The 13,765-nt window shown below is 40.6% G+C and overlaps 1 protein-coding gene across 1 annotated transcript; it reads left to right on the top strand.

Annotated features, from left to right (window-relative positions):
• The first annotated feature begins 2,683 nt into the window (after nucleotides 1-2,683).
• LOC119738138 (neurotrypsin-like) lies at nucleotides 2,684-12,249 on the top strand. The gene is made up of 8 exons (XM_038212883.1): nucleotides 2,684-2,750; nucleotides 3,266-3,337; nucleotides 4,340-4,456; nucleotides 7,171-7,370; nucleotides 8,750-8,891; nucleotides 9,938-10,264; nucleotides 11,020-11,328; nucleotides 11,837-12,249. The coding sequence occupies exons 1-8, from the start codon at nucleotides 2,684-2,686 to the stop codon at nucleotides 11,860-11,862; spliced, it is 1,260 nt and encodes a 419-aa protein (XP_038068811.1). The 3' UTR covers nucleotides 11,863-12,249.
• The last annotated feature ends 1,516 nt before the right edge of the window (nucleotides 12,250-13,765 follow it).

The raw sequence follows: 13,765 nt of genomic DNA, 5'->3' as shown, positions 1-13,765 counted from the left end.
ACACAAAAAGACTACACAAAAGTCCACCCCAAAAAACGGAACAGGAGTGGAATCGATAATCAATTATATTATTGAACTTGCATCCCTTTTGGATATTTTTAAAGTCAGCTACTCATAGTAGAATGAGTCCATTGATATAAATACGTTCAAATGAAATTGGGGAACGAAAAGTTAAAGCACAGTAGATAAGCAGTGAGGGTGAAAATTGTGGACTCTCTTATGCTCTGGGGCACCGATCAACTTTAAGTGTTATTTCAGGAAAAGTTACGATGTTGCGTACGAGGTAGAATACGTGACGGTGAAGAAACTTTGTCAAATACTATGGTTGATAAACTTAATAATTGTTGTGTTATTGTGCCATGTATAATATTTGCCATTATCGTTTGTTAGAATAAACAAATCTTTTTAACTAGGAGTAGGAGTAATATTTATTCGATTTCCAATTACTTTATAACTGCACTTGTTATAGACCTAGTACTTGATTATCATATTACCAAAATAAAAAGAAAAATAATTAACTGGACACACTTAAGAGGCCTCCTTGCCTTGTCATAGTCGGACCCCCAGGTGGATTCTTATGATTGTTTTTTTTTTTACGATTTATTACGTTGAAATGCTTGTCTTGTTTTATAATATTGATTATTTACTTCCTTTTAATGCAATAAACGTACGTGAATACAGTATACAAATTGTGACTTTGGGGTCTCTATGAACTATTGAACTATTTGGGTCAGTGAGTGTGTCAGTCAGTGTGTTAGGTACAAAGAAGACTGTAGTCTGGCCCTCTGGGACCAGCAGAGTAATTTTTGGGACCAAGGTGAGACTTATGCAAGTCTATTTCACAAGTGAGAGACAGTGAGTCAAGCACAAAGAAGATAGTAGGTTGGCCCCTCGGGGACTACAAAAAGGACCAAAATTAATTGATTACCAATGTTTTTAAATCGGTTGCCATCCCAACCATGACCATCCCACAGAATTGCTTTTGATACCATATTCATTGACCCCTGATAAACGTTACATGAAAAGTCACCCAATTTCCTCTGACTCACATTTTATGTTTTGCATAGAAATATATTATAAATAATGTAACCCCCCCCCCTACTCTGTGACTATATATCGGTAATAATGTCCGCTTGTGTACAACATTCGGACTGAGCCAGCTGAGATACGGGGGTATCATCGGATTTAAACATCGCCTCCATTGAAGTTTACGGAGGCCAATAACGTGTCCGGAGGAAAAAACCTGTCTACATTTTAGCATTGATTTGCTGATGACCCCCCCCCCCCTCCATAGGCAGCATAACACATCGTGATGTGTAATGGCGTGCCTGATACAAGCTATGCTTTCAAGGTTTTGACACCTCTAGCAGCCTTTATATCCTGTTCAATACTTATATTATTTTCCATTTCTGTCATGTGTTTGAATTGAATTGAATAAAGGGGGCAACTGATCTGGGGCCTACTTACTGCTCTGCAACCACATGTTGCTGCACTGTCATTTTTGATAAATTGCCCAGAACATTTGAAGGTTAAGTCTGTTTTGGATGAACGTCTTGAACATGGATGTTAGTTACAGGCTCGTCAAACATGAGGGTAACTATGAACCAGAAAGCCAGTGTCAAAACATATCCGTCACAAGGAAATGAATGTTTGAAGCCGGGACTTGTTTTCGCCCTAGCTCCCTACGTGAGCAATTTGGTGCGTTGGTACTCCATACTATGTCACTACCAGATGTTTGATATTTTGCCCAGACAATGTCAGAGGTTAAGTCTGTTTTGGATGAACGTCTTGAACATGCATGTTCGTTACAGGATCGTCGTACATAAGGGTAACTGTGAGCCAGTGTCAAATCACATGCGTCACAAGGAAATGAATGTTTAACCTTTGCGCATCATAAAGATCCTTGAACTTTTTCAGTTGCTGGTTCGTCTTAATTTTCACGTTTGATCTAGTGCCAGAACACGTTCGTCACAAGAAAATGAAGAAATAATGACTTCCAATGTTCACCCATTTGACCTTGCCTTATTGGTCCCGCCCAGATTTTTTTAAAAGTTAAATCGTCCCTATAGTCAGGTTTCTATGACAGACTTGTCATGGCGATTTTGTGCAACTGAGTGATAATAGATGAAACATATGTATTCGTAATCCAGTAGCGGATCAAGAGGGGGTTGGGGCTTGCAATACCCCTCCCTCCACCCCACCCCAATATAGCCGCTGACTAATGTTGATACTAGTAAAATGGGGTCAAAATAATGAATGGAATACTAAAGTTACTGAACTGCCTCAGAATGCAAGATCGTACATTTTAAATTGTGAAATCGTTCGACGTTCGCGGAATGTTAAAAAAGGGCACTTGTTGAGAAATGTTGGGAAAGAGGGATGTAAATGCCACCCTTAACCCCCCTTCGGATGCTACGCACTCGTTTACCCAAGTCGGAAGTCCCCGATACAGATTCCCAGCAACACTAATAGACCCACGTAGACAACGTCTCGGGGGATTTATTCCATGAAAGCCAGACGGATTATATATCTGCTCAGCTAACAGCACCTTTTAACCCCGACACATCATGCCCAGCACCATGATATATAAACCGATCTACCAACCTCCGTCGGTTCACACTCGGCTCCAGCTGATCTCTCTTGAAGACGTTTGTATAACTTTCTCTCATCGTATTCCTAAACAATGTCTTTCTCTGCATCAAATCTGCTGGTGTTGGCTGCCACGCTGATCACCATCACTGCGCCCTCACGTAAGTGTGAAACTGAATTGAATTTTTCATTGTCAACTGTAATTTTACAGATTATTTTCTATTGTAAAAAAAAAAACAACAGCACATGGAAACCTGTAAGCAGGCAACTGATTTCCATAGCTGAAACTGTGTATGTCTGTGGTTTACAGTTACAAGCATCATGATCCCAGCACAAAACGTGTGCACACGTAACAATAAATCCATTTTTGGGGGTTGGAAATTGAAAATAACTGGGACGGTACATTTTAAAAACATTGTCGTCATGTTAGTTTTCATTTCATAGTTTATTTGTATTGAACATAGTTTCACTAGTTGATGCCTCATCACTTTACTACTGTATCCGCATAGTTTTCGTACAATATAAGCGAATCCATTGGATTCGGCGCTATCAGAATGCCCAAACCATTGCCTGAAAACACGAGACGCATTTTGCGCCTATCATTTTGTCTGTCAATGTTTATTCCAGTTAAAAAGAATGAAAATTAAAGTATTCCAATTTCGACTTTGTATTTTAGAATTATGCTCGGCCCATCCTGTAGTGCAAGATGTGACGTCACAAGACCAGGCAAGCAGCTCAAGCATATCAGGTATAAGCACATGAAATTAATATTTTGTTTGTACCCCTATGTGTTTGCCGTGTGGCGTTCCGATGGTGGGGGGGGGGGGTCCACTCCTTGTATTCCTTTGAATGAAGGGACACATGCGGTAACAGTTATTATCTGTGCATTTTATCCCCACCCCTGTAATTTAAACCATAATCTACAAATATGAAGCTATACTGTGGCTTTATGCAGTCCCAATTCTCTGAATTTGATACAAATAGAAAACAAGAAAGGGAATGGAGCGGGGATATAGGCCCTATCACATTCAAGAAATACCGATACAATATTAAAAACTAAGTAAAGTAGATATACTTGAAAATGTAACTTCTTTTTTCTCGACGCAAAGTATATGGGTTCCTGGTAAAAGTGCAATGGTTTTGTCGTAACCATTCCGATTAAAAGATGATAATGACTCTTTTCTCGAAAATGATAGCATGCAAGGCGCACTAAATTCACTCATTGCATGATCCTATTATTTACTTACAATCAAGTATGATATGTAATGATTTCTTTTATTTTTCATCTTGAATTTTGCAAAAATCAATAGTGTCCATTCCTTATAAAGCTGCTTCAAAGATGTCTTAATTTTGGACTTTTTGGATGAAGCAAATTTCCGGGTTTTTGTGCGATTCGTGATTGTTACAGTAAATTACAGTAAGTCAATGAGTAAACGTTCTGCACTCATCATTCAATGAGCAAATTCGATGGGTCCTATCTAACTTTGGACAGAAATTCCAAAAACTCAGGCTGAAGCGGTTTGCAACATCGCATTCAGTCATTCAGTTGTCAAGAAAAGCATTGAATACTTGAATGTTTAATGCAAAAACTGTTATACTAGAAATTATGTTTTATGGTTTTCTTGCATTTTAGAAAAACAGAAGGTTGCGCAAAAATTCATGCTGTGGTCCCATAAACAAATTTATTTGGCAGGCAAAATGGGAATGAAAAAATGATACCTTGTATCCGATATATTTTGTGTCATTTCAGGTCTTTCGTGTACGAGTTCTCCACTGGGGATGGCCAGTGGGGCCATCCCTGATTCCAGCCTGACGGCGTCAGGCTCATTCGGCTCAGGTTGGCTCCCAAGCAAGGCCCGACTGAATGGTAAGTCTCATTGATTGCTACTCTCATTGCAGTAGTCTGCAACTGTTGCTTAATTTGTGTTTTTCCCTTTTCTTGTGAGTTAAGACATAGGAATTGTGTAGGCCCGACTCTAAAAACAACTAGAAACTTGTAAAAAAAAAAATACTAATTAACGATGCATTTTGATTGTTTTAATTATGGATTCCATTCTTGGTCAATATGACCAGCCCCTTTCTTTCTCAAGGCTTTAGGCTCATTTGATTTTCATGCATTGTTCGTTTCCAATAATAACACCTCTCAAATTTTAAAGATGAATGTTTAAACGTTAAACCTAACCAGTTGAAACTACATCTAATTTTTTTTCGCAAAAAAAAACCATTGAAAAACCATGCACAACCTTGTGACCACGAAACACGATTTCGCCCATGGTACTCTGTATTTAAAAAAAAAGGCAATTGACTGATCGTTGAAAATCACCACCATTTCTTGATTTCTTCGCAATGGCAGCAAGCCAAACGAAATAACATCACGGGGTGGTTAGTACCCTACGATCTTTTATCAAAAAAAAGAAATAATTTGGTTGGTTACTTCTGAGATACATGCAAATGATCCTACATATCTATAACCCAAAAATGTCGTTTTGTCTAAGTTTCTAAATATAAAAAGAGGTCATCCAACATCAACAAAAAAGCCTCCGTGGATTCCGGATAATCTCCGCAAGACAGCTTACTTTTCTCAGTATTTTATTTGAACTATTGCTTGCACCCTGTACTCCTCAGCTGGAGAGTTAAAATAGTCTGAAACTGTTCTTGAAATTGAAAGAAAGCTGCATGGCGAGATTCTGTGTGAGCACACCACGCCGCATGTATATGACAATACATGAAAGCAGCAATACTCATGCTACAGTCAGACCGCGTATATCCTGTATTCGAGTGCTTATGTAAATCCCAGCGATCTATCGCACACTTTTTTTGGCCAGGGATGGGCGATAAGGCTATCCCCAGAATAGTCCATGCATTCACCATAAACTTGACCTAAATTAAAACCGATTCTATGTATCACTCTGTCCGTGTTACGATTTATTTGTCAGTGCATTAACTTGTTTTGTAACATTAGCGTTCTCATGTCCTCATGGGTACAAAACAAAAAATCGTCATTAGTTTACTGTCATTAAAACAAAATCAACATCACTAACTCAAGTCTGTAGCGCGAATTCCTGTCACTGATCCTTTAGGCTCCGCAACAACGAAAAAGTTACGAAAATTGTGATTACAAACGACCTTCAAATGACAATAATACAAATTTGGTATTTGAAGTTGCGTCAGTACACAGGTCATGCCTGTTGCAAGTCATTTCTGTTCGGGATGAGTAATCTTTGTTTATTCTGTGGGATCTCAATTGTGAATTGATACATGTTAATTAATGACAAAATCCTTGAGTTCACAAACATTTAATTTAGAATAAACTTAAATTTCACATTGTGTCGTCACCTTCTTGGTTGTCTTCTTGGCAGCCGCATTGTTCATGCTCATACAACAATTTGACTGTTCGTATTGACCAACTTATTCCACATGGTCCTCCGTCCCTGAGGATGCATTCCCAGGCCCGTCTATGCATAAATGTGCCACTGCGCGCCTAATAAGTTTGGCGTGTCTCTGCTTCGATGCGCTTTCGCATTTTGGCGAAGACTCTACAGGAAACGCTTTGCGATTGTGCCCATCACAGATATTGATAAGTTCCTCCAATCAGACGATGAAAATTTGATGCAAGGACAGGAACGACCCGATTATTTATCATATCGAAGTAGACGTTAGTTTGTATGTTTTCCTCAATGAAAAAAGGGCCAATCATGAGAACATTACCTCAAATTCCTAAACGAACATAGAGTTAAGTGCAACTGTCGTTCCTTTCAAAATTAAACGGTTGTGTATTTTGTCGGTTGTTGAAAATATTGTCTTACGTTCTGTGTATAAACCTCGTCATTCATGGAAAATCCTGCCTCGTCGCTAATTATGAAGCGTTCAAGAATCGTGTTGGCCTTGCGAGCAGCCTCTGGCAAAACCTCATTTTCCTCATTTAACATCTAACAACTGACACCGGGGGTCCGGGTCCCTCAGGATAAACAAAGAGTTATACTCAGTCCCCCAGAACAGGAGTGAATTCAGATTAAAACCTATTTACAGGCGCAAATCCCAATACAAAATATGCACTATTGCAGGCGCGGTTATAGAGCCAATATTTTTGGGGGGCTAGCAAAGTGGATCCAGATTTTTTTTTAGAGAGGCGTGCTGAAATGTAGACCGGTTATTTTTTTCGGACACTTAGGCCTCCAAAAATCAATAGCTGTGGGGGGGGGGGGGGGGGGGGGGGTGCGGGGCGGCTCGTGCCATATTTTCAATGGGGAGCGCTGATAAAATGCTACAATCAGGCACACTATATTAACTAAAGTGTACAAATGCACCTCTCTCACGACTATTTATTTGGGGGGAGACCGTTCGCAAGAACGTCACATTCTCGGCTTACATTTTGCTAGTGCATTTTTTTTTAAGGATTTTTTTTTTGGGGGGGGCTTACCCCCCTAGCCCCTCCCCCCCCCCCCCCCCGACCCCCATAGAACCGCCACTGTATAATTGTCATAATCACTCCGTAACGGTTGTACTTTCCTTAAGGAAACCCTGTAGTATTTGGTTCTATATTATTTTGAATGCCATGGTCTTTTGTTTTATTCCCCACAGGTACTGGTTGGTGGCTATGCCCGTATGGAAAGCCCGAGGGTCAATGGATCCAGGTAGACCTCGGTCAGTACACGGCCATCACGGGGGTCATCGTGCAGGGAGTCAGTTCGCATCATATCCGAACCTTTGCTGTAAACTACAGTAATACGGGCGAGTCCAATGATTGGCAGAAACTAACTGACAGAGGACAGACCGTACAGGTGAGCCTAGGATCCCGTCAAGATCGATTTTCTAGTTTTCACATTCCATATGGACAGTGAATAACAGAAGGCCAATCGTACGGAATCTCGATCGTTCCAGGTTTAAAGAAGTGAAGTATTGCTTTTATTGTAATATTATTATAGCATATTTTTTTGCTAAAGAACTCGATGTATTTATACGCTATGCGTTTTACGCAATACTTTTGCGTTGAAAAAAAAAACCTATCGAGTTAGTTCGCAAAGCTATTTGGTTAATATGTAAAAGTTTTATTGCTTTTAATAAATTTTGCTAAACTATTCCATCACGCCTATTTCGTTAACTGTTACAAAATATTGCGTCAATTCGCAAAACTATCGCGTTTATGTTAGTGCGTCATTTCGCAAACGTTTAGGCCCTAATTGCGTTAATTTGCAAAGGTAGGCCTAAAAGTATTACGTTAACTCGCAATTAAAAAAGAACACTTTTTTCTGTTCAACCTGAAACGATTGGGTCTCGTACTGGTTTGATGTCAAATTACGTGTAGTTGTAAATTTAAACAAACCTTTGATCTGCATTTCCTTTGACTTAAGCTCGGGTCGCGATATCCGTTTACACTCAAGCACCGGCGGTGATGTCTTGTCAACATTGAGGGGGCAAGTAGCATGGGCATTCGTAAAGCGAGGGGGGGGGGGGGGGGTCGACGCCACCTGACTCTATGGGGAGCTTTTCAAACATGTATTTAATGGTACACGTATTCGCGTTTTAAACCAAACCCTTCCAGTGTGTTTTTATTTACATGAAATGGGTGTGGAAGACCAATTTCTAAGCGCTATTACACGTACCGAATAATATTGGTAAGATACAATATGTAACTGGTAATAATCTATTATGCACTGTGATAAACTATTGGGGGGGGGGCAGCGCCATCGCCGTCTTCCCCTGCAGCGCAAACATTATTTGGATCATCCCCCCCCCCCCCAGCGCCTCCCCCTCCCCTGGATCGACGCCAATGGTATCAAGGCGAATACTTTGTTCATTATGTTTTCTTCACGTCGCGTACATCTCAGACTTGGAAACGGAAGTGACATAAGAATTATGGAAATTTGAACATAATTTCTAGAGTAAAAATTTCTAGAGTGAAACTTATATGAAGTACAATTTTTAATTGTCACAAGCCACTCTGAATCAGATCATCATTCACATCACCGAAGGTGTTTACAGGCATTTAATTGAACTTTCATGTTAAAAGGAAATAGCGCCAAAAACATGTTTAGCATCTTCCTATATCGGCGCAGCTCTTCAGATAGCAAAGAAGCCCGACGTACGTATAACGAATATTTTGAGCTACCTGATGTTGCGTTGGTGGTGATATTGTAAATTGTTATATATATTTTTCCAGTTGAATGGGAACAATGGTAGTGGACAACCTGTGAATGTGACGTTCCCCGTGGTACTGATGGCAAGATTCCTCCGCATACTTCCACTCACATGGAGTAGCTCTACTTGGTATTATCTGAGGTTCGAAGTGCTCGGATGTCGAGGTAATACAAATGTGCCCATCTAAACAATCTAAGTCGCCGTATGAAGGCGACGATACCGCTAGTCATTTTGGTGTAAATGATATTTTTTTTATGGTACGATCAGTTTAGAGGTCTAGGCTTATTCCAACGCTATAAGAACCAAATGCGGGCACTGACTTGAGTTTCATATTGTGATGAAAAATTATTAGAACCCGGAGGAAGTTGTATTAATACAAGTCATATCTATAATTATGTTGAACTCATACTGATGTAACAGTGAGTCCGATGCAGGCCGAATGATCATGCCAGTATCTGACTGTTTCAATTTTATTTAGGTACACTACAAAAATTGTTGTGTAAATTGAACACCGGTGGTCCTATAAAGATACCACCGGTGTCCAAAAACGGTGTTAGATTCAACACCGGTGGTCCTATAAAGATACCACCGGTGTTGAATCTAACACCGTTTTTGTGTGCAGTGTCGGTTGCTTTGACCCTCATAAAACCTGTGTCAGTATCCAGGTCATGGAAGTTGAGGGTTGGGAGTTGGGATGATGGTATTGTCGGCTGATATCACTTGCTGGGTGTGTTTATTCGTTTCTTTTCTGACTGATGACTCGTGTTGGTCCAGCTCTGTTGCATTCTGTCAATGCCCAGTACAAATCATAGGAAACGATGGGTTTGGATCACAGATTGGATAATGACCTTCATATTGCAAATTGAGTGGGAAATCTGAGTTGAGTAGCCTGGATGTAGTCAAAGACAAAGGAATCATCATTATTGTCAGACAACAACCATCATTGGAAGGGGGGGAATACGTCTGGTTAGGCGACTTGAGTCATGAAACACCACCGTCAGGATAGGGTAAGACGTTAAAGAATTGACGGTATTTGCACAATCATCTAGTGCGTGTTTTTGTGTTTCACACGTAGTTTGGGGAAAGATTTCTGCAATCATATATTATGTCCTTCCCTCAGAAGCTTATCTTAAATTCACAAATATTTGACCAAGAAATGTCCTCAAGCATCAGTAGCAAAAGTAATCCCAATTTCCGTTTGAACTGTCAGTCTGGGGTGGCAAGATTCGATTGGTGGGTGGTGATGACAAATGGAGCGGCCAAGTGGAAATCTACCGCCATGATGCTTGGGGTGCAGTCTGCGATAGCAGTTGGGATATGAAGGACGCCACCACCGTTTGTCATCAGCTCGGCTCCAACGGGGCTCTGGAGGCTAAAACGGGGTTGTCCAGCCGAGAGAGTGACCGGCCGATCGTGATGAATCGAGTCGCCTGTACTGGAACTGAACGACGGCTGGCTGACTGTCCGTTTGTCTGTACCGGCTCTCAGCAATGCAGCAGCTCAACTGTAGCAGGAGTCGTTTGTAAACCAAGATCTGGTAAGAAATACTCCGCCCTCTTTAGTTTCCATGTCATTCACCTCCAACTTATTGCACATTAAGTAACTCCCGTGTCATTATGATCTATCTCCAGGGTATTTGTGATATGGCACCGTCGCCGATATACAATTAAAGTCAATTAAATACCGGTACTCATCCCCAAAATACATACTTCAAACAAAAGCCTTTCCCAAAAAGTGAAAAAATTAACTGAGCAACAAATCAATGGACTCCAATGAAACATCTGAAAGAATTGTTATCATTTACAACCCCACAAAATAGTTTTTCCCGACAAAGCATAGGAATCGTCTCCCATAGATTACCATAGATTAAATGGCAACCTTGAGTTGCTTAGTATAGCGTACGATTAACTCTTTTCACAAATAGAGTTGTGAGGGTGGGTTACCCATCGGTCCTTTCTTCATTACGCCACTCCCCGATGAAGGTGGCAGACTGTGACTCGTCATTGTTTTTTATTTTATTTTAATTGAACAACGAAATTGACTGGAGCGGAGTTTGAACATGCGACCTCCGTGTTGCCGTTTCGGTGCTCTACCGACTGAGCTATCCAGCCCTATATTGGCAGTTCTCCATTTGTCATTTATTTTGTTCAGGGGCGCTATAGCCAGAAGCCATCGTCCAATGTCCCGATGCTAGCAACATTAGCAATTCTGCAAACCTCAGCTTCGGCCTTTGTGGTTTAATCGAAAAAAATAAATAAAATTGAGACAATGTCTTTATTGTTATATGATCAGATGTGGTTCGGTTGGTCGGCGGATCTCGCACCAGCGGCCGAGTGGAGATATACCGTGGCGGCAGCTGGGGCACCATCTGTGACACCAATTGGAACGAGACGGATGCGGGAATCGTCTGCCGACAGCTCGGTTTCTCAGGCGCACTGGAGGCCAAGTCCGCTGCCCACTTCGGGCAGGGTAGCGGACCCGTCCATATGGACGGCGTGGCGTGCGAAGGCTCTGAACAGAAAATTACCGACTGCCCTTCCTACTGCTGGGAGGACACAAATTGTAGCCACTCTCACGATGCTGGAGTGATCTGTAGTGATGGTAAGCGAACAATGAGGGCAGTGTAACAAAACCTATACCACCTTGTCAAGGATTCAAAATAATCATCATAGAACTCCGCGTATTCCTATTATTAGAAAGATGGAATCTGTTCTAGCGTGATGCAAGAACTAACACTCCATCCAATTGGATAGTAAAATGTATGATTGTGCATTCTTTCAAATAATCAAAATATGAAGTAGTACAAATGTGTGTTTAAGTTAATTATGGCCTGGCAATACTCGGGTAATGTCTAATCAATCTTTGTATGGGTTTCATAAAAAAGTTCCGATTCTCAATTTAATTTATGTCTGCGCATCTGGAAATCGTTGCAAGATAATGTTAACTGACTTCTGTGCTTAGACCGCCTTATGTTTATAGATCAAGGTTCCCGTTTAGATTTTATCTAGAATTACGCACGTTTTTTTCATTGAACATTGTTTTGCTTTTCAAGTTTTCTTCAACAACCTAAGATGCAAACTTGTTGTTCTTCGCTTTTGTTTTACTGCAGGAAACACCGTAACAACCAACAAGTGACGAAAGCTAAACCGCTCAAGCAACCACGAAGGATAGGACACCACACATCATCATAACCACTCATCTCCTTGTAAAGGGACACTATTCGTGTCATGGTATTTCGGACCATCAAATTGCTGGTCGAGTTATTCTATAGTCACGTGACTATCCTCGGCATATAACCCGTGCATGCTGTAAAGCCATTATATGGAGAGTGGTACCTGGCCTCTCTTGGCGTTGTAGTATTTATAGGTACTGTATAAGCTTTGACACCAGTCTATGTTAATAGTGCATTTTGGTTAGATGTAGTTTGGAGTTAGAGGCAGAAGCTTTCTTGTTGTCAATTTATGATTTCGAGCCGCATATGCAATAAGCATGCAACAATCATAGTGGCTTTATTTGTTTAAAAAATATGCAAAAGGATAACATAAATAAACCAAAAGACCGCCCAGCCCCTCCCCCCCAAAAAAAAAAAAACCGGAACGGGAACTTGCATGCATTTGGATATACATGTATTTCAAAGTCAGCTACTCACAATATAATGAGTCCATTTTTATAAAATCATTCAAAGAATATCGTTAACGAATAGTTAAAGTACCATCGATAAGCAGTGAGGGTGGAAATGCTGGACTTTCTCATATTCTGATTCACCGATCAAATTTAATTGTTATTTCAGGAAAGCTACGATGTTGCGTTGGAGGTAGAATACGTGACGGTAAACAAACATTGTCAAATACTGTGGTTTATAAACATAAGCATTGTTTTTGTTATTTGCGCCATGTATAATATTTGCCATAATCTGATGTTAGTATAAACATGTATTTTTAGCTAGGAGTAATACTTATTAAATTTGCAATTATTATCTGCACTTGTTATAGACCTACTTGATTATCATAATGTCAAATTAAAATGAAAAATAATTAACTGGACACTCGAATTTGCGTGGATTCTTCTGAGTTGGGGAGCACAAGGGGCTGGCACAGGCCTCAAGCGGGGGAAGTTGCCCCCACCCCCCCTCCCCTTGTTATACGCCACACTACATAGTCTGCACAGTCCAATTACGGGTGCTTGTTGGATTGAACATTTTTACTTCCTTGAGATTGAATGTACATGTAGATTGATGAAGTTCAACGTCGGTGTATTTATTATTATATTGAATAATAGGTATAGTTAGATAGTTATTTGGTCAGTGTTGGCAAATTGATACCAATTTATGGGTACGTATACAACGAAACATGTTCGCTTTGGCTTTTTCCCAAACATACAGGAAGGCGGGGGGGGGGGGCAGGGGGGATGACTCCCCCACTTCCTTATTCGTGCTTGCTGCAATGTCACTGCCAGATGTATGATGTATTTCCAAGAACATTTCAAGTTAAACTCTGACTGTGATTACCATCTTGATCATGTTAGTTGCAGGCTCGTCATACATGAGGGTAACTATGAACCAGCGCCAAAACACATGCGTCACAAGGGAATGAATGTTTAACTCGGAAATTGTTTTCAGCTCCGCCTAGGTCCCTGCGTGGGGCATTGGTATACGGACTGCACAGCAATGTCACTGCCGGATGTTGGATGTACTGCCAAGCCAAAGTCACGTACGGCGCGCACAAGTGGCATTATGCACTTTGACGATGTGGTTAAATGTAAATACACAACACTTAAATTTAAATTCATATCTAATATCACTTCAAATATCTTAAAATCCATTTCAAAGTCATCTTGAAATCTGTCTTGAGATATCTCAAGTCGAAATCGATTTTAAGATGTCACTATGCATGCATATCAAGATATCCTAAAAACGTTTCCGCTTCCGCCATTCCACGGGCGCAAGCACTGTCGGACATTTGATGAAAACGGAATGATTAATGACTATTCACACGGAAGCGGAAACGACTTCGAGCTAACTTGAAAAGGATTTCGGGAG

Source organism: Patiria miniata, unplaced genomic scaffold (assembly GCF_015706575.1).
Source record: "Patiria miniata isolate m_02_andy unplaced genomic scaffold, ASM1570657v1 HiC_scaffold_3, whole genome shotgun sequence".
Classification (NCBI taxonomy): Eukaryota; Metazoa; Echinodermata; class Asteroidea; order Valvatida; family Asterinidae; genus Patiria; species Patiria miniata.
Note: the sequence above shows the minus strand (reverse complement) of the source record. Positions and strands in the feature narration are given on the sequence as shown.

What these genes read in the sequence shown, in the direction of transcription:
- LOC119738138 (XM_038212883.1), top strand. Translation starts at nt 2,684, where the DNA reads ATGTCTTTCTCTGCATCAAATCTGCTGGTGTTGGCTGCCACGCTGATC. An exon ending in ACAGAGGACAGACCGTACAG is followed by an intron (nt 7,371 to 8,749) that starts GTGAGCCTAGGA and finishes ATATTTTTCCAG; the next exon opens with TTGAATGGGAACAATGGTAG. An exon ending in CGTTTGTAAACCAAGATCTG is followed by an intron (nt 10,265 to 11,019) that starts GTAAGAAATACT and finishes TTATATGATCAG; the next exon opens with ATGTGGTTCGGTTGGTCGGC.